General features: G+C 39.5%; 1 protein-coding gene across 1 annotated transcript in view; it reads left to right on the top strand.

Annotated features, from left to right (window-relative positions):
• LOC122556387 (uncharacterized) overlaps positions 1–12,386 on the top strand; it is a 237,644-nt gene extending 225,258 nt beyond the window's left edge. Inside the window, exons 99-105 of the mRNA XM_087993952.1 lie at positions 1,017–1,075; positions 4,046–4,251; positions 4,751–4,919; positions 6,718–6,906; positions 7,925–7,962; positions 8,346–8,452; positions 11,639–12,386. Coding sequence (XP_087850078.1) covers positions 1,017–1,075; positions 4,046–4,251; positions 4,751–4,919; positions 6,718–6,906; positions 7,925–7,962; positions 8,346–8,452; positions 11,639–11,695 — 825 coding nt within the window. The 3' untranslated portion in view covers positions 11,696–12,386. The remainder of the gene's footprint in view (positions 1–1,016; positions 1,076–4,045; positions 4,252–4,750; positions 4,920–6,717; positions 6,907–7,924; positions 7,963–8,345; positions 8,453–11,638) is intronic.
• Positions 12,387–21,992: the final 9,606 nt, after the last annotated feature.

Genomic DNA, 21,992 nt, shown 5'->3' with positions numbered 1-21,992 from the left:
ATTCTTATATTTAGTTATGATCAAGTGAGCAGAGATAAGAAAATAAGAAATATGAGCGGGAATTGGCCATTTGGCTCCTTTACGCCAACCATACAATTCAACAAGGTGATGGCTGATCTGTCCCAGGTCACAACTCCTTTTTCATGCCAGCACAACATAGCCCTCAATTCCCCGATATTTCAAAAACCTCCTTTCCAAATACTTTTGGTGATCTAACTGCCATAAGGAAATTCATTTAAAAATATATTTAAATTCATTTAAAACTGAGATGTGACGGAATTCCTTCTCCCGGAAATTCTCTATCCCAGAGAGTCATGAAGGTTAGATCACTGAAAGTATTTAAGGGGGGGCGGGGGGGTAGATAGATTTTTTAAATATCGGGTAGTTGAAGGCTATAGTAAGCAGACACAAAAGAGGAGTTGAGGCCTTGGACATATTAGCTATTACCTTTTATAGAATGGCAGAACCCCCAAACTTCAGTATTACTCCTATTTCTTATGTTCTCACGTTCACTGAGTCATAATACAGTTGAATTAGTTAGGAAAACATTGAGACTGCACTTTTGACCAGTGTCCCCACCAAACAATTTCACTCTGGCCCAAAATTTGCCAGTTGACCTCAAAGAAAGTTCAGGCCCAAAACCTTGGCTTAGCTGGTCAGCCTAAAAGTCAAAAGCTACTATTCTGTATTTTCCAATGAAACAGGAGAACAAGAAAGTGTTTATATTTTCTCAGGTAGTTACTTGGTTGAGTATGCACCACATAGTGCACAGACTGCACTGCCACTACACAAGGCAATGTATGCGTTGTTGTGGCTGATTTTGTTTTTAAACATTTCTTTTTCAAAAGAATTATTGCATGATCTTAAAGAAGAATTATTGCTGAGGAAATATGCAAAAGATTATGATAAAAAATGAAATTCCAGTATTAGTTTACCTGGTAGTTCAGAAAATCATTATGTTCTAAGATTTACCATGAAGATGAAGATTTAACTAATGATTCCTTTAAATTCCTTAGGTCCTTGGTTTTCTCCAAAATGTGCCACACTTTGCTGAGAATCCGAAAATTCTTTTCTGGTTGGTACAGTTTAAGTTACAATAAAAATATATTTATTTTAAAACCATAAAGTAAGTACTGTGAAATAAATATTACTCTCCATTGGTTGGAGTCATACCTGGCAAAAAGGAAGATGTTTGTGGTTTTGGAGGTGAAGTCATCTCAGCTGTAGGGCATCTCTGCAAGAGTTTCTTAGGGTGGTGCCCTCAGCCCAATCATCTTTAACCACTTCGTCACTGATCCTCCCTCCATCATAAGGTCAAAAGTCCGGATGCTCGCTCATGTTTGCACAATGTTCAGCACTATCTGCAGCTTCTCAGATACTGAAGTAATTTATATTCAAATGCAATAAAATATGGACAACATTCAGGCTTTGCCTGAAATGTGACAAGTAATATCTGAGTAACATAAATGTCAGGCAATTATCATTTCAATAACAGGCAGTCTAACCATTGCCTCTTGACATTCAATATTGTTACCATCACTGAATCCCATACTATCAGCATCCTTGGGGTTGCCATTGAGCAGAAACTGACTTGGATTCACCATATACTTACAGTGGCTACATGAGCAAGTCAGAAGCTAGGAATACTGCAGCAATTATCTAACCTTCTGATTCCCCAAAGCCAATCCACCATCTGCAAGACATAAGCCAGGAGTATGATGGAATACTTTCCCCACTTGCCTGGATGGGTGTAGGTCTAGAAACACTCAATAAGCTTGACACCATCCAGGACAAAGCAGCCTACTTGACTGACATCACTCCACAAGCATCCACTCCCTCTACCTCCAACAGCAGTGTGTACTACCTACAGGATGCACTGCAGAAATCCTGCCAAAGATTGTGAGACAACACCTTTCAATTCCAAAATCACTTCCATCTGGAAGGACAAGGGCATCACATACATGGGAACACAACCACCTACAAGCCTTCCCCCACCCCACCCCATCCCAAACACACACACACACAAAGTTCAGCAGAAACACAGAAAAATTGATTGTAAGGGTCCATATCTCATACAATACATGCTGCTTACAGACAAAGAGAAGAATTGAGTGCCATTGCAATGGTTGTTGAGAATGTCATGAGCATGCTGAGGTCCTGAACTCTCCCCATTTAGAGATTACCAACTGCATTGTTCTACAACACAAAGAATTGTCAGCATAAAGTGACTATTGCCCATTCAGTGTATATATTCAATGTGATACTGAGGCTGGTAGACTTCTGTACTGGCACTGTTAGACTGAGTGATACCTCTGGGAGTGTTGGTTCAGTGAGTAGATAGTGCTATTTACTATTGTGAAGTTCCTCCTCTTCCTGCACTGAACCTAGGTACCAGTGTTGACCCCATGGGCATGATGCCACTGCTACGTCTGTCCATGCCACCTTGGCGAGACTGTCATGTCCCTTGCTGCCATTCTTGAGAACGGAATTTCTTGCCTTTCCTGGATGGTTTGGAGAAGTCTTGTTTTGTCTATTATATCTCCAGGGGTTATTTCTCTCAGGACATCCCGTGAAAACCTCTCATATTAATACGATTATAGTATTGTTTTAAAGTCAGATTGTTCGGATACCTGCCTAACTTAGCTGGAAGCCTTTTAGATATATAGACATATGACCAGTAGGAGCTGCTGGTTACCCAGTCTAGATTCTATCTGATAAGTCAAAAATATTTTCTTGGACCACCAGCAAGAACAGTGGAACTCTCTAAATCCCATGATGAACATCGAGTCTGGTGGTATTCCAGAGTACTCTTCTTTTCATCCCAATTTTCTCATACCCAATCACTTTTCATTTCTCTGCCTCTTTCTGAAGTTATGTACACTGTTCTGCAAGGAGAAAAAGCAGAGAACTGTTAGTGCTATAAATAGATTATGTGAAGATAAGCAAATGACAATGTTTATGGAGGATGATTGTGAGGTATAGGGTGAGGGTGAGTTTAAGTGTTGTCTATTTATTATAGTATGTGTTAGAGAGTGATAAAAGGAGTGGACTTCTAAGGTGTATTGATCTGTTAACAAGTTGTATAGGAGAGTAGTGGGATAGTCACTGTATTGGGATTAGCAGCTGAACGTGTTGGCCATCTTTCCTTTCCCATGCCCCTGAGGTTCTGGATTCATATATTGCACTGTCTCCACATTCTGCTTACTTCCATGACCATGGTCAGAAGTTACATGACACCAGGTTGTAGTCCAACAGATTTATTTGAAATCATAAGCTTTCAGTGTGCTGCCCCTTTGTCAGATGAAAATATGAAAATGGTGTCCTCTTCTTCCTGTCCTTGGGAAAAATCACTGTGTGCAGCACCTCAGATTCTACAGCAGGCCCTGCAGACTAGAGTGAGATCCCCAAACAGCAGCATTCCTGCAACTGCTGCAATCCCAGGACTCCACATTAGTTCAGACTTTCTGATTGATGCTCAGGTCCTTTTAATTAAATCTTTCTATTGACAGAATTGATGTGTTATTTCATGCAGTTCTGGGCACCATGTTTTTGAAGGCTGTGTGAATGGAATTATTGTTGCAAACTGTTTCCGCACCCTCTCTCTAAATCAGAGATGGATAAATTGGAGAAACTATTGTTTTTTGATTGTCAAGGGGAGTGTTCAACATCATGAGAGGTTTCGACAGATAAAGCAAAATTATTAGCAGTAGGGTCACACACCTGAGAAGGGATTTAAAGTAAGTGGCAAAAGAATCAAAGGTGACATAAGTTTTTTTTTCATATGGGTGCTTAGAATGTGAAAGCACTGCCTGAAAGGCTGCTGGAAGTCAACTTAAGTGTGGCTTTCAAAGGGGTGTTGGATACATACCTGAAGGGAAAGATATTGCATGGCTATGAGGAGAAGGCCAGGGAATGGGACTGCTCTTGCAGAGAGCCAGGTACCTGCTTAATAGCCAAATGGCTTCCTCCTATAGTAAAAGTATACGATGATTCTGTCGTAACATATAAACAAGCTGACGAATTTATCTCTGCTGCTTACCAACAGGTCACAGGGGAATAATGTAATGACTTCTGTTGAGTCGTTATTCAGTTACAATGGACAGAAGGCTGTAATTGATTTCCTAAATAATGAATTACATGGTGCAATTTTGGAAGCTTTTAATGGCAAACAACGGTTTACTCGTGCTCTACATCCTGATAATGTTACTTTTGGAAATTTAAGAGAAGCAGATATTCAAGATATAATTAAATGTAAGTGCAAGATTTTAACATTTGATAGTTGATATAAGATTTATTTAAAGTTGGCTTTAAGCCCAGCAGGCACCAGAAATAATGCAGTAAGTCCAGAACATTAAACACATGTAATGTTCATTGAGAGTACATTGTCAAATAACTTCATCAAGTTTCTCAAACTGTATTTGTTATGTGGATTCCCTCTTTAAAGAAAATCAAGAATGCTCGATAAAATATACAACAACAAAAATACCAGAAGAGCAGCTATATAGATTCAATAGATTAATAAAGCTGTTCATCATTTTTCCAATATCTGACATTTATCCTAAAAGCAAAACATAGCTTGTTTCTTTTGCTTTATTTCCATAAAGTATAAAAGTGACCAATTCTGTACACATATTTCACATGTTTTGTATTTTACATATTAGCGTTTAAATCCACACTAATACAACATGAAGATAACACTTGAATGGACACCTTTGACGAAAAAAATGATTGATTTTTGTCCTTATTACAGTATCATATGAAAGTCTACTGCCACATTTCAACTGCAACAATACTGAATTTGCTGGTTACAAGGTCCTGTGGGATGATCAGAATGGAGTGATTTGCCAATCTCCCTGCGAAATGCATTACTGTCTCAATCAAGCAGAGTGCAAACATTTGATAAATGGACCAATGTGCAAGTATAAATGCATTTATTTTAAAACTTAAAACATCTTCTTATCAGAGTAGAAGGAAGTTTTTATTTGTTCTGCATGGATAACTGCATCCTGCCAACTTCATAATATAAAGTGATACCTCAAAATGTTTTCATGTTATCAACTGCTATTAATGCACAGTATAGGAGGATTAGCCATGGGAAAAGTAGAGTTACAGGGAGAGGATAGTCGGTACGTCTGGATGGGATGCTCTTTGGAGGGTCAGTGTGGGCTAAATAGACTGCTTTCGAATTTCATCACTCACTGCCCCCCCCCCAATATCAAATGCTCACATCACTACATGTAATTGAAAATTCTATTCAGTGAAATCTGTCCACCAAAACACAAACTATAGATTTTGAAGATATGTTACCACAGTTACCTCATAAGTGGTCACCAATTCATAAGAAAGTTTTAAATATTTGATGAATTTGTTAAGCAGCAGTTTTGGTCATCTGGTTTGTTTAATTTCACTGAATTGAACAGGTAACTGGTTAGGCAGCACAGCACACTGATTTGGTGCTTCCGTCAAACTTAAATTCAGCCTACATGAGAACTTTTGAAACATTTCCTAAAGTTTTCAGAAATAGCTGAACTGATCACAACTTTATTAACTTAAACATTGCAAAACAAATCAGCAAGAGTGTAAATATAATTCAGCAAAGAGCTAGTTAATGTAGCTCCCAAATGAGCTTCCTAGTTTAGAACAGGATGTTACATAATTGTAAACTGACAAATTTGCATGGTTGTTCAGATTGTATTGGCTGAATATCACATCACCCCACAGGGTTTATTTTCAGCAGAAATGGGGGAGGAAAAGTATATAGGTTAAGTGAGTAGCCCACTAGCTTCTAACCTGTCACTCAGCTCCCCTCACTAATATATAGGAGGGGCACACATTGAAATCGGCAGCCAGCTAGTTGTGTGTTGGCATAGGCAAGCTGGCAATCAGTTTTTAAATTGGTGGAAACATCTTCCCTCAGGTACCAAAACAATCCCTGCACAAAGTCTTACCTCGAATCCATTGGCCATCCAGCATGGACCTGACTGCAGTGCCGGAGCCATTCACCATGGAGCTCCAGTGCTGCCGGGTCAGTGTTGCCTGTGTTGCAGTCCATTATGGCTTGCCAGTTTACTCCAAGCCTTTTGGCAGGCCACTGACTTTCTTCTGGTTGGTGGAATTGTCGTCCTCCTTCTGTTCTCTAACTATGTTGACATGGATTGACAGGGCAGTCTTAAAAGTCATGCCCCCCACCACCACTCCCAAAAAAAATGAGGATTGCAGGTGGCTCTTTCAGCCAGCATGAAGAGGTATGATGTGCACAGATGTGGCACTAGTTGGAATACAGGTTAGGATTTGGCCTGGTCACTAAAGAAAAGGGATGGTATTTTGTTTTACACATTCTACTTGTGACTCACTCATGATGCAAAACTCTCAAACATTCTCCCCAACATCCTCTGTGACAAGGAGCATGTTGGAACTGGTGAAGATTGCAATCCTGTCCACCCCACCAACATAAAGACTACAAGGATGTTACCACATTATAATTTGTTGACTGCTGCTGCACCATAATTAACTAATGAACACCGAAAATGGAAGTAGCATTCATTACATATCAATATGATGGTAAAAGAGATTTGTGACCTTGATATGGTTAACCTGAACATTTAAAAAAATTAAAATTATAACTTTCCAGAGATCTGATATTAGTCTATAGAGATATCTAGCTATATGCAACATTAATGATATCAGTGCCTCATGCTGTTCAATGCTTTTTCCCAGATGTGTTCCACGCACAATATACTCAAGTTACGGTGATCGCTGTGAACACCTGTCAATGAACCTCAGAGCATTTTTTGGCATTCTTTTTGGTGCCTTAGCTTTCCTGTTGCTACTGATGTTAGCCATCTATTTAATCATCTGGAAGTGCAAAAAACCTGGAAGGGAACGACTCGTAAATGACACAGACAGGTAAACCATTAGGTTTTATATGTCCATGAGCAAGGTAAGGGATTATACAAAATATCAGTCTGTGGAAGTGTAATATTCTGTAGCATTTAAACCTAATGCATGAAGCTATCACCACCAACAAATCAGAAAATGCTGCCATGAATTAAAGCTACCAAACTATCTGAATTGTAATTCAAACTGTTCAAAAGCATATCTGAATGAAGAATTGAATTTTGTACACATTTATATTTATTTGAAGCTGAAAATGCCATGATGTAAGAGTCCACTATATTCTCCAAAATAATTTCAGTGCGTAGGATGTAAAAATCCTGGCCCAGGTCAAGGGAAAATCTGCAGTCAGGAAGCCAGAAAGTAATGCCATGCAGATTGTATCCATTTTCCACTCTTGACTTCAGCCATTTTCTTGAGGTGGAGGCATGTCCCATTCCCCTACTCTATGGAAAAGGGGCATGCCTATAAGTATTATCTGGTTGCCCCCAACATTTTTGTTCTTTACAACTTATGGAGAGTATTGTAGAACTTGGGTCAATGGAAATCTGTTAAGATATCCCAAATATTTGGAAGGGCAAGTTGATACATTGGGAGATGTGGTGGTTGGGGGGGTGGTGGGGATGGGGTTTGGGGGATGGTGTAGGCAGCGAACTTCTTTCAGAGTTCACTTGCTCCATAAGGAGAAGAAAGTACAAAGTGAACAGAGTCTCTCTGGGTTCCACTTCATTGACAGTTCAGATTAAGTGCTGCAGACACACCTTTGCAACAACCTGCTTCTTGTTGAACCCATGGCTGAAATTTGAGATGAGGTCTCCAGCCTGTGTCAGGGGTGTTTACAGAAAGGATTCACCTCCAAAGATCTTTTTCATCACATTGTCAACAATCAATGGAAATTAAAGTTTTTAAATCTTAAGGTTAAATTGAAAATAATCTTTTATATCCCTAATAGTTATTAATACTCCAAAGTCAGATTCGTTATATGTTCCTTTTTGTACCATTTAAACAACTCAAATTTATTTTTTTACAGCTTTAGGGGTACAACATTCTCATTCCAAAGCAATCCACGTGAGTGATATCATTATAATCTTTTATATTTACACCTCAGGCTGTCTCTATTTGTCATCTGTAGCTGTTGCATTTTATACATATATATGTATATGGATTATATATAATTTTGTTTAACATGGTCCAATTCCACTAGCTAACGTATGTTAGCATTTTTACGAGTGTTGTCAGCAACATTGACATAATATGTGATTCTGTTACTCATGAAACCCATTGAACATGTCTCTGTAATTCTCGGTTGTTCTTTTCAGTGTTATGTGCATACTATTAAAATAACAAGTAATGTATCATTCTTTTTATCTTGGTGCTTGATATTATGTAACTGCTCACTGAAAAATTAATTCAACATTGCAAACATGTAATTAATTTACGTTCCATTTCAGTATCTTCCAAGTTGCAAAATACACGCATCTTGCCTTCTTTGGATGATAACAATCTGCAGCCTGTGTCCTGGACTCCAAATTTTGATCATGTCAATCCAACTGCAGAGGTATTAAAAACACTGCTATGTTACAATAACAATCAGCAATGCTTCTCAAAGTGATGTGCATGACATATATCTATAATGCTACAGGTATTCTTTCATGGCAGAATTAGTTGAAGTGCTTTTAAATCCTTGTACAGGAATATTTTCATTCAAAGACTAACATCAGAAACCGCAGCACTGACGTTCCCCTTCATTATGACAGAACATGCACGAGCACTGTGTTCGAGGTTTTTGTGCTTCACGTGTTGTCCAAATCTAACGTATAGAAATGATGCTGCATTAACATTTGCAAAAGAACTGCTGTCCTAATTGTTCCGGTCTTCACTATCTTACCACACATCTTTATGGCTCCACTTTTTTTTTAAACCATTCCTTTTCTCTTTCTCTCATGCGGACCATGTATACAAAATCTACAGGAATCTGTCACTTGAGAATGGTTTTAAAACAATGTGGTGCTAGCTATTTAGTAGAGATGAATATATCATTAATTGATATCAATAAGTCATATATTTTTGTTTATGATTCTGAAAATATTGGGGAATTCTTGAAATAGGGCATTAATCCCCTTTGCCACTCTTTGAGATTCCCCTTTCCTACATGTCTCTCAGTTCCAAACTCCTGTCTGTTCTAATGGTCATTGAAGGATATCATGGTGATAAAGAACAAAGAAAATTTACAGCCCAGGAACAGGCCCTTCGGCCCTCCAAGCCTGAGCCTCTTTCCTAATGAAGGGCTTTTGCCCGAAATGTCGATTTCCATGCTCCTCGGATGCTGCCTGAACTGCTGCGTTTTTCCAGCACCAACCTAATCCCAATCCAAATGTACTGTCTAAACCTGTCGGTCAATTCCTAAGCACCTGTATCCCTCTGCTCCCCACCTACTCATGCATCTGTCCAGACGCATCTTAAATGAATCTACCATGCCTATCTCTACCACCTCTGCTGGCAACGCATTCCAAATGCCCACCACTCTAAATTGCTAAAATTACACTGTCTATCTGCCATTGGAATTCTCAGCTTTCTCTATATCTCCCAACTACCTCTGTACCCTGAGATTTTATAAGAGAACCATGGAACTAGGAGTGGCCTCTTACTGATGTGAAAACTTAGAAAAATCAGATAACAGAAGGCCAGGCACAATGTCAGACCAAGACCATAGGAAGTTCAGAAGCATAAGTTGAGGGACTTCATAAAGCAAATTAAATTGCCAGCAATATAAAACAAACTCATAGTCACTCATTAATCTACAGCCCACTATGCCTATTATTCTTTCCATTAAAGTTCATAGAATGGTATAGAAATGTAGTTTTTAGACTCAATGAACATTTTATTTGATTTTAAATTTCTGAAAATTGCCACTCCTGCTGATTCTTTCCTCGTCTGTTTTGTGTCTTGTTTCTGAATTCATTTCTCTGTCTGTCTCTGAGATTGGCTGACCTTTCTTTGTCTGATATACTGCAGCTCTTTCACAGCACCAAGAGGTCCTAGCACCGCATTTTCCTTGCAATGTCCTTCATCTAGCATTTTAAAGTCTGACTCTGTGTCAAAGAAATTCCCTCTTGCTTTCCAAGTCTCTTAAAAATGTATCTTTTACTAATTTACATCACTATTTGCATGTTTTCTCAGTTCATGCAATTTCAGTTTCAAACCTACTCCATTACCCTACTATTCACCTGCTCCATACATGTTCTTACCTTTTCTTCCACCCCAGCTGTCGTTCTCTCACTTTCACACATACATAAGACAGTATTGCACTGCTTGCAATTGTGGGATTCTGAAAAGCAGTGCTTCCTTTCGGGTGACCAGGTAATGTTTGGATGTAGATGAAAGTGAGGACTGCAGATGTTGGAGATCAGAGTCAAGATTGGAGTGGTGCTGGAAAAGCACAGCAGGTCAGGCAGCATCCGAGGAGCAGGAAAATCGACATTTCGGGCAGAAGCCCTGTAACCCACCTTTCTCAGTTAAACAGTGAATTGATGCATTTTCTATAAATTTTTTCAACTGATAAAATTATTTTTAGTTTTTGAAATATTGGCAGAGTCCAATGTTATGGCATTCTATATTCTCTGCATAATTTAGAAAAACATTCTGTGACCTCTCCCTTTGTTATTTTGGTAAAAATATTTAAAATTATGCTGTCTGTTAACTGACTCTCTGACTATCTGATTCTATTCTCATGAATCAAATGCTGTTTTTTTTCCTTGTTTCAGTACAAGTAAAGTTTCTTCGACACCCACATGTCTTTGATATCTTCCCCAACATGATACACTCAGAACAAGACAGAGTTATAATTGTGGTCTAATCAATGATTTGTACAAACATAGAATAGCATCTTGGTTTTTTTGCCCAATGCCTCCATTTACTTACCACAAGAACCTGTATACAATATTGATTGCATTTACAACATAAGTGCTGACTACTGAATGTTTATTCATTTCAATCATATTAATTAATATCCACAAAGATAGATATAAACAGAAAACTCCAATCTCAATATAATATATAAACCTATGTACGGCATTTGCAAGATGTGTATACTGGCAAGATCATTTTATTATTTTAACCACAATATTTGACATATGATCCTTCTGAGCAAAGTTTCCAAAGGGTAATGTTCCCAGTCTTTAACTATTGATTCAGTTTGGAGTTAGGGATATATTGAAATCTTAGATACATAGTCAGAAGGAGGTCTTAAGGTGCAATGGTAGCATTATAGCTTTCCTGCCTCTAAGCCAGCAGCTTTGGGTTCAAGACCCAATCCAGATCATGATGGCCAAGGAAAGTGGGCTGGTAGTGTGACCAACCAGGTTGTGTGTTAACATGATATCCTTCCAATATATTATAAATGCTCATGGTAAGAGCAGGAGAGATTCCTGATCAGCCAGATGATGGAGCAAAATTTGAGTCCCCACTGTCATTATTTGTAGCTCCTGATGATAAAATACATGAAACATATTACCAAGTTAACTTGAACAATATGAGCAGATAATTGGCAGGATTGCCATTGTGGATCAGATTGATGCCAAGACGACAGGATTCAATCTCTGTTCCAATTGGGATGGATTTGGGACTACCTCCTTTCCCTGTCTATGGTGGAGATTGTACCACTGTGGATCAGACTTTCTTTCACTTAAAGAACTGAAAAAGTAGTAAACTATTTATCATGTCTAATAACTATTATTTTTTTAAGGTAAAAATTGCAAGACCATCAATCAAGAAAAGTGGCACTGACTCAGAAATACCATAAAACCATCAACATGTTACTGAGGAACTTATCGAAGATCATGGAAAATGACACACTGGTATAAAGGAGTTATTGCACAAAGACTGCACTATCAGGATATGGGTTTATTATATAAGCATACTTGAATATGTTTTCAATTACCTATACTCTAAGTCTAAAAGAGGCAGTCGGTAAAATCTATAAAAGCTCATATGAGTTAAAGGGTGTGTTTCATTCTTGGTGTCTAAATATTTTACTTATAATAAACCCTAATGTTTACAGTTACTTTCCTTTCATCACTTTATAAGAGATTTCAGTAGGTGCCTGCTGTTGAGAATATTATCATAATAATATATAATTCCTCATTTTTACTTCCAAATTGAATTTACAAATCATGATTGCAATAATCTTTAAAATATACTATATAAATCATGTCAGAGCATTATTTTTATAATGTTTATATTCCTATATTTGATAAGAAAATTGTTCATCAAATTGCACATGTACTATTATTATATTAGAATGTGATTTTTGTGGCAAAATACAGTCTAAATATCTAAGGGCCCTGGTGAAGGGTAATACAATTTACCTCTAGTGAATAGAGCTAGTAGAGTCATGTATGTATTCTAATCTAAAGCAGATTATTTAAATAATCTATACAAAAGATATATAAGAATTTCAGAAATTCAAATAAAACAAATAATTCATCTAAAAAGTGGTAGAATGTTTTTATTCACTTATAACGCAGACAACACTTGCAATGCTATATCCCTGGTCAACCAGGTTGATAAGATTAATCACATAGCACAGCGCAGGAGTATTGGGTGCATCAGTCCTTAGGAGTGGTACACTCATTTTGAAGAGGGAAGAGTGCATAAAGTCCAGTGGGTGGCCCCATCCCCCGCGCTGCTCACCCCCAACCAACCTGAATTTTTACCAAGATGGTATCAGGCAACCTAACCATTTTTGAAACCTTTTGGCAATGTTAAGTTGCAAATTAATGGTCCTTAAGAGTCTTGTCCTGCTGACTCTGGTATTTTCCCCATGGTGGGGTGATCCTATCCAGTATATCAAGCCCCAAGGTATTTTTTACTTTTGGTCCCAAAGTATGTTTTTATTAAGAAAGGTCTGCTATAGGGGAAAGAAAGAAATCTATGGCTGCAAATTCAGTGACTGTCTGGCAAAGTCCTACGCAAAACATGTGGAATGTTGTAAAGTCTTGGAAACCTCAAACTGGGAGCAAGTTAACAAAGAAGAGAAATGAGGAGGCTGACTAACCAACCACCCCACCCCCAACTCTGGAATAAAGCTATCTCTCATAAATATGTCCTTTTATACAAAACAGAAATCTACAAAGAAAGGGTCAAAAATTACTCAAGGACTAGTTCATAGAATATCATAGAATCTCTCCAGTGCACTAGTTCATAGATATCATAGAATCTCTCCAGTGTGGAAACAGGCCATGTAGCCCAAGAGGTCCACACCGATGCTCCAAAGATAAACTCACACAGGCCCATTCCCCTACGCCAGTACCCTACATTTATCCCTGACTAATGCACCTAACCCACACATCCCTGAACACTATGGGCAACTTAGCATGGTCAATTCATCTAACCTGTACATCTTGGACTGTGGGATGAAACCGGAGCACCCAGAGGAAACCCATGCATACATGGGTAGAATGTGCAAACTCCACACAGACAGATGCCTGAGGCTGGAATCAAATCCAAGTCCCTGGAGCCGTGAGGCAAGTTTGATTTGGATCATTTAATTGGGTTGAAGGATGACAACTACTGACCCCACCAAACAGCTCCATCCCCTCACCTCGTCCTGAAGGCAGAGTGCTTGGCATGCAAGCAGCCTGGAGAACAAACCCTTTCAGGATGCTTCTAAGCTTCTGGAGAAACTAAGGAATATATTTCTAAAGGAGATGCAGGAGCTTAGGGACCAATGGTCATTGAAATTGGCAGGGCAGGTAGAGAAATAATAAAGCAAACAGGGTCTTCAGCTTTGTTACAGGGGCATTGAGTACAAGAGCAAAGAGGCAATGTTGAACATGTACAAAATACTTATTGGACTTCAGCTGGAATACTGTGCACAGTTGCAATCACATTATAAGAAATTTGACAGAAACAAGGGTCAGTTAGCTCAGTTGGCTGGATTTCTGGTTTGCAAAGAGATATCAACAGCATGGATTCAAATCCAGCTAAGATTATCGTGAAGGACTATTCTTCTCAACATCTTCCACTGCCTGAGGCATGGTGACCCTGAGGTTAAATCTCCATGAGTTATCTCTCTAATGAGTGTAGTCCTATGGTCTGGTAAGACTACAGTGACTTTACTATCGGAAAGACGTGAATGCATTGGAAACTGTACAGAGACAGCCTACAAGAACTTTTTCAGGAATGAGAAACTTCAGTTATCTTGACAGATGTTGGCGATAAGGGTGGCACGGTGACATAGTGGTTAGCACTGCTGCCTCACAGTGCCAGGAACCTGGGTTTGATTCCTGCCTTGTGTGACTGTCTGTACGGAGTCTGCACATTCTGCGTGGGTTTCCTCCGGGTGCTCCAGTTTCCTCCCACAATCCAAAGGCCATGTAAATTGGCCATGCTAAATTCTAGATTAGAGTGGTGCTGGAAAAGCGCAGCATCCAAGGTGCAGGAAAATCACTGTTTTGGGCAAAAGCCCTTCATCAGGGATCATGCTAAATTGCATATAGTGCTAAATGCATTAGTCAGAGGTAATTATAGAGTAGGGGAATGGGTCTGGGTGGTTAATTCTTCAGAGGGTCAGTGTGGACTTGTTGGGCCAAATGGCCTATTTCCATACTGTAGAGAATCTAATCACTAATCACATGTTGATCGAGTTTCACAAAATCTTGACTGGGATGGATAGAGTAGCGGGGAGAGGTTGTTTCTGCTCATAAAAGAATAAAAGAACAAGAGGGCATAGATTTAATGTAGTGTGCAAATTATACGAAGGGTGATTTGAGGGGGAGAAACCTTTGCCACACAGCAAGTCATTAGGATACATGATGGACTGCCTGGAAATGTGGTGGGGACAGATTCAATTGAGGCATTTGAGGATGATTATTTAATAGAAATGGTGTGCAGAATATTGGGAAATGGCAGGGGATTGGCACTATGGAATAGAACCAGTACAGGTATGATGGGCTGAACCATAACAATTCTGTGGTTCTCCGTGATTCTGGGAGTGGAGGAAGGGGGTCCCTCATATAAAGTTGCTCAGTACCTGACATAGGGTATTGCCACAGAATGAGGGAGGGTTCTCTCTGCAAGACCCAATCCGCTATCTTTACTGTTGACAATTGTTCTCCTATGTCCCCACCCATTGACACCTTTCCACCATCACTTACTTGTGACTAGGATTCATTGGTGATTGTGATGCTCACTTTTCTGGTTGCATTACTGAGGAATGGCAGCACGGTGGCTCAGTGGTTAGCATTGCTGCCTCACAACACCAGGGTCCTAGGCTCGATCCCAGACTTGGGTGACTGTGTGAAATTTGCACATTCTCCATGTATGGGTTTCCTCTGGATGCTCTGGTTTCCCCCCACAGTCCAAAGATGTGCAGGTCAGGTGAACAAGCCATGCTAAATTGCCCATAGTGTTAGGTGCATTAGTCAGAGGGAAATGGGTCTGGGTGGGTTACTCTCTGGAGGGTTAGTGTGAACTTGTTGGGCCAAAAGGACTGTTTCCACACTGTAGGGAATCTAATCTAATCAATGTAGGGCTGTCAGCCTCGAATTGGTCGAATTGTTTTTGCAAAACTACTGCATGTCCTGTGTCTTAATTTCTAAAAATATTATTCAATACTACTCACAATCCTTTAAAATTTACTGATGTACTGTATTGCTAATTCCAAACACTTTCAGCATTTTTTGCAGTTCAATATATCAGAATTTCACAATTCAAAATAAAGTTTTATGTAAGTTATTCCAACAGACTTCAATATAACCACGTTGTGTCTTTGTTTGACTGTGAAAAACCACTATACTTCTAACACAATGCTTTAGCCCTTTGATTTGTTTATGCTTTGTTTACAACGCTCCATCCAAAACCCATTTCCTGTCCCAAGCATGGAATTCAGTTCTCACAATAATAGATGTTATACACACGCTATTATACAAGTAATATTATTCATACCTTACTGTACTCAACTTTAGGATGTTTCTATGGACACTTCCCTAATTCTATCATAATAATCCGCAAATGAATAATTAACTTGCCATACAGTATGCGGAAACAATTTATTTATTGATGAAAAGAAAACTGTTATCAAAACATTTTTTTTTAATCCTGCATTGATGAACACAGGATTTGTTCTGACAACATTCTTTTCACCAAAGGTCAAGATCCAAACAGTTTGCTTGGCAACATCAGACAATAGTGCTACATAATGACACCAACAAAACCTCTAGTCAAAAAGCAAATGCAAATTGTTCCCAAATTAACTATTGAGTGACAATCAAAGTTCTGTACAATTTGTTTTCTGTCCCAATACGTGAAGCTGTTAAGCATGATTCAAAACACACCTAAGTCATAACATTTTGCCATGAATGTCTGAAATGGTAAAAGCGAAGCAAAATTCTGTCTGTCATCAATTTTTCGAACAATATCGCAGCATCCGTGAATTGAAGTGGCATATTGATTAACATATTATCCATAGAGTTACATTGGAATTGGATTGTCAAAGCACAATTTAACAGCAACAACAAAATTTTGTAAGGTGCTCTGAGGAGTGTAATGAGATAAATATTGACACTGAGTCAAGGGAAGAGAGTTAGATTTTTAAGTATTGTCTGAAAGAAGTGAAGTGATGTGGGGATGGAAGATCTGAATTTAGGGCTTGAATGTTGAAGGTTCAACATGACTTTTGGCTGAAGAATATTGGGGGTCGACACGAGACCAGAACTGGAGGAATGCAGAGATCTAAGTTCACAGAGATGAAGAACACAATGACAGGTCATGAATTCATTATTGTAGGTAATAGGATGAATGAGGACACTATATGTTTCATACCTGATAAAGAATGAGATCAACAGTTCAGTGTCTTTTCCATATCATAAGTGGATGTTGCAATGCTCTGGGGATGGATTTGCAGACAGGGTGCCTGAATTGAGGTCCACATCATGACCACCATTACTATTTCTTAGACACTCTGCTACCCTGTAGCATTGTTAGAAACTCATCCAACCTTGGAACAATAAAGGTCCTTGTGACTAATTAATGGCCAGTTAAAGATCGTCACACTTGAGTTTTATCTGTGGCAAAAGATGTCCATGATAAGTGTGCAGTCCTGAAGATTTTACTGGGTAGGGTCGTGGGCCAGTCAACATCAGGGGTGAGGAGTTGAAAAATGTGGTGCTGGAAAAACACAACAGGCCAGGCAGCATCCGAGGAGCAGGAGAATCGACGTTTCGGGCATAAGCCCTACTTCACGAATTCCTGAAGAAGGGCTTATGCCCGAAATGTCGATTCTCCTTCTCCTCGGATGCTGCCTGGCCTGTTGTGTTTTTCCAGCACCACATTTTTCAACTCTGGTACTCCAGCATCTGCAGTCCTCACTTTCTCCTAGTTGATCAAGGGTGAGGAGCCTCTTTTACTAACCCCCTTTGCCTGATAGAAGTTACCTCCCCTGTCAAATCTTCCCACTTCTGCCTTTCCTCTCACTCTGTACATTCCATTCCAATCTCAACCCCCCTTTGCCAAGAAGGTCTGGGTGCCTTCGCGGCATGCTATCCTCAGCAATTCCAAAAGTGGCATCCCTAACATTGGAGCTGTTTCAACGATAGAGCTGCTGATCACCTGAAATAGTTGAGCGCACACTGAAGCCTCAAGACAATTAATGGCTCAATAGCTTAGATCAGGCTGGGTGTGACATTCAACGCATTTCTTTTTAAGCAATTATATCAAGGTGAACCTTCACTTTGTCTTAGGCTTACACATAAATTACTTAGCAGTAATACTGCACGGTGTATATTGAGCAATAGTTATAGTACATTTTTCGTAACATTAAAGGTGAAAAATATCATATTCACTACTGGAACTCAGCTAGCTCAGTTGATTGACTGGCTGATGTGTGATGCGGAGTATACTAACAGCATGGGTTCAGTTCCGATGCTGGCTAGATTACCAGGAAGGTGCTGCCTTCTCAATCTTGTCCCTTGACTGACATGTTGTGACCCTCTGGTTAGACTGCCACTAGCTATCTCTGTCTCTAAGGAGAAAGCAGCCCTATTGATTTCTGGGACAATGTCAACTTTACCTTTTAATAAAGCTAAAACTCTGATTTAATTTGCTTAATTTAGTTACAACTGTATACATCTTATAACATTGTCATGCTATCTCACCACAGTCAGAGAATACAGTCAAGATATCAGATTTGTGTCCAACATGGAGCTAGTCATCAAAGCCAGAGAGTGAGATGGTGTAAGATGGCAGAAGCTCCATGAATTCTGGCCTTGATATCTTGGGCTGAACTGACCAACTAAATGCTATAGGAGCCTATGTAGAGATGAGTGCTAGTCCCTTAGGGCCTAATGTTCAACCAAAGGAAAGTCGACTTTTTGGGCATAAGCCCTTCATCAGGAATGTGGAGAGGGAAGGGGGATGAGAGATAAATAGGAGGGTGGGAGTAGGGCTGGGGGCAAATTAGGTGGGAATGTGATTGATGGATGTAGGTGGGAGTAATTGTTACATTTGTTATCCATCCCTAATTGCCGTTGAAAAGATAGACCCATGGCAGTCCTTCGGATAAAGGTAAACTCATAAGGCCTTTAGGTTAGGAGCTCCATGATTTTGATCCAATGACATTGAAAGAATGCTAATAAAGTTCCAAGTTTGGATGATGTAGGGTTAGTAGCAGAACTTGCAGGTGAGAGAGTTTCCATGCATCTGCTGTCCTTGCCCTTCTGGATGATAGAGGTGATTGATTTGGAAAGTGCTGTCAAAGGAGCCTTGATGAATTTTTGCACTGCATTCTATAATGATACATACTGCTGTCTCTGTACATCAATGGTAGAGGGAGTGAATGATGAATTGCGCTGCTTTGTTTACATGGTGTTGAACTTCTTGACTGTTATTGGAGCTGCACTCATCCAGGAAAATAGGAGCATTTGATTATACTCCTGACTTCTGTCTTATAAATGGTAGCGAGGCTTTGGAGAGACAGGAATGAGTTACTCACCACTAAATCCTCCGCTTCTAACTTGCTCTTGTAGCTATAGTAATTACATGACTGGCCCAATTCAATTTCTGTGCAATTGTCACCCCACAGAGGCTGAGAGGGGCTTTCAGCAACGGGAATGATTTGAAATGCTATGGTTAGATTCTATCTTGTTGGAGAGAGTTATTGCCTGGCATTTGGGTGGCACAGATGCCACTTGCCATTCATCATCCCAAGCCTGAATGTGTTGTCCAGGTTTGCTGCACATGGACATGGTCTGTTTCATGGAGACACAGATGGTGCAGAACATTGTGCAATCATCAGCAAACATCCCCACTTCTGACTTTATGATGGGAGGAATTTCATTGATGTAACAGCTAAAGATGGTTGGGCTTGGGACATACCCTGAGGAACTCCTACAATGATGTCTGTGGCCAAGATGATTGATTTCTAACAGCCACAAACATCATTACTTAAGGGACATATGACTCCAACCAGTGGGAAGCTTTCCCTCCAATTCCTATTGACTGTAGTTATGTTAGGGCTCCTTAAGGCCATACATGGTCAATTCTGCCGTCATGTCAAGGGCACTCATCCTCTCTTCTCCATTTGAATTCAGCTCCTATGTCCATGTTTGGACCAAGACTGCTTGGGCTTCTGTCAGCCAAACTGAGATTTAGTGAGCACTTACTGTCACTGACTCCTTTCATCACTTTGCCAATGATGTGAGAGTATGCCAATGATGCAGCAAATAGGTTAGATATATCCTGTATTTGGAGGGCAAGCATCTACATTGCCAGGTAGATGCTGTGTAATGTAACTGTAATGAAGCTGTCTGGCCAGAGGTATGACTTGTCCTGGAGCATATGTGTAAAGGACCGTGACCAAAATGTTGTCAGGGCCCAAATGCTTTTTCAGTATCAAATGCCTTCAGCCATTTCTTAATGCCAGGTAGAATAAAGCAAATTGACTGAAAGCTGGCATCTGTGGTGCTGGGGGACCCCTGAGAAGGTCAAGATAGATTGTCTACTTGGCATGTCTTGCACAAAATTGTTGGAATTGCTTCAGCTTTACCTATTGCACTGATGTGCTGGACCTCCGCATTACTGAGGCTGGGGATATTTGAAGAGGTTGTTCATTATCCAATTGTCCACCATCCTCACCAATCCCAGTCTTTTCTAATCCAAGTTGATGAACATGCATATTCAGAGAGAGAGTGAGTGAAGCTGGAGAAATGTGAACCTAGGTCAGTCTCAACCTGTGTTATTTCTCTTAAATTGATATTGCTCCTCCCACTTCCACAGAAATGCATCCAGTTTTCTGTCTATTTTTGAGTGACCATCAGCAGTCCCATGGGAGATGATTAAACTGGTCAAATCACTGGAATACATGCATGTCACACATTACACCTATTTTAATCAGTTTTAGAATCATTTTCTTTTATAAAGCATTTACCACCTATTTCAGGCGCATTTCTGGATGTCTAATCATTTGACCACATAAGACACATGTCAACCCTAATTAATAAAATGCAACTTTTGATGCTCAAAAATGGGTGAAATAATCTTTAATTTCTTCCCCATAATTTTTCATAATTATATACATAATATACATTGCAGTATTGATGCTCCATGGGATTGTTCAGCTGCAAAACAGTGGAATACATAGATTGAACATCTTACCTAAAAATTAGTACTGCAGAGTTCCCTCAATATTGCACTGAAGTGCCAGATTAGATTATATATTTGAACCAACAAATTACTGACCCAGGACATGTAAACAACCAGATTGTATGTTTAAAAGCATATCTAGTCCATGCAGAATTTCTACCCAATTTAGCCTGATTCCAGTCCCACAGCACAAGATTGGTTAGAGTCCTAGAGATATACAGCATGGTAACAAACACTTTGGTCCAACCAGTCCATGCCGACCAGATATCCCAACCCAATCTAGTCCTACCTGCCAGCACACAGTCCATATCCCTCCAAACCCTTCCTATTCATATACCCACCTTTTAAATGTTGCAATTGTACTGGCCTGCACACATCCTCTGGCAGCTCATTCCATACACATACCACCCTCTGCATGGAAAAGTTGCCCCTTGGGTCTCTTTTATATCTTTCTGCTCTCACCCTAAACATATCCCCTCTTGTTCTGGACTCCCCTACCCTAGGGAATAGACTTTGTTTATTTATCCTATCCATGCCCCTCATGATTTTTAAAACCTCTATAAGGTCACCCCTCAGCTTCCGACACTCCAGGGAAAACAGCCCCACCCTATTCAACATCTCCCTATCGTTCAAATCCTCCAACCCTGGCAATATCATTGTAAATCTCTTCTGAACCCTTTCAAGTTTCACAACATCCTTCTGATAGGAAGAAGACCAGAATTGCACACAATATTCCAAAAAGTGGCCTAACCAATGTCCTGTACAGCCGCAACATGACCTCCCAACTTCTCCTTCTTAGTCTTCTCGTGTCAACAATGAATGGGAAACAAAGTAGCCATGTATCCATACAGCTAGTATTTAAAATAGTAATTTAGATATGATCTTACATTTAGAAGTACTAAAAAATCAGTTCCAAACCCCGTGCAATTGGCAAAAACATTATTATCACAACAATTGGATTCAAATAGTTATGTTATATGTTGCAAAATTGATAGGATTTTACTGAAAATTCACAGTGACTAGTATTAGGGTAGCAGAAATGCTGAGATCACAATGCAGTGCTCTGTATTAAGCAAGAATAAGATATATGTTTGTGATCATGAAGCCTGGCAACTAATATCAATTTTATATAATTCAATACTCAATGGGAGAGAAATTCATTTTGTCATGCAAACATTGTACTAATAAGACAAGTGTCCCAGTAACTAAAGTATAATTATGGAGGTGGTAATGCCTTTGAACTCTTGGGGGAGGGATATACAAGAAATCAAATTAGCTTCAACAGAAATGAAACTGAAAAAGAACGTCCAGGCTAAATTTTTGGGAGGATACGTAACCAGCACTCCCTCTAATTACTTTGTCAGTAACACAGACATTCAGCTTTTGAATGCTGCAATGGCTTTCAGAAATGAAAGCCAATATGTTAGCATGTCAACTGGTGTGTACAGAACCCCTGAGCA

The sequence above is a fragment of the Chiloscyllium plagiosum genome, unplaced genomic scaffold (genome assembly GCF_037043375.1).
Source record: "Chiloscyllium plagiosum isolate Xiang-an unplaced genomic scaffold, Cpla_swu_hap1 HiC_scaffold_13, whole genome shotgun sequence".
NCBI lineage: Eukaryota > Metazoa > Chordata > Chondrichthyes > Orectolobiformes > Hemiscylliidae > Chiloscyllium > Chiloscyllium plagiosum.
The sequence above is the reverse complement of the archived record's forward strand: the minus strand, read 5'-3'. Positions and strand labels throughout refer to the sequence as shown.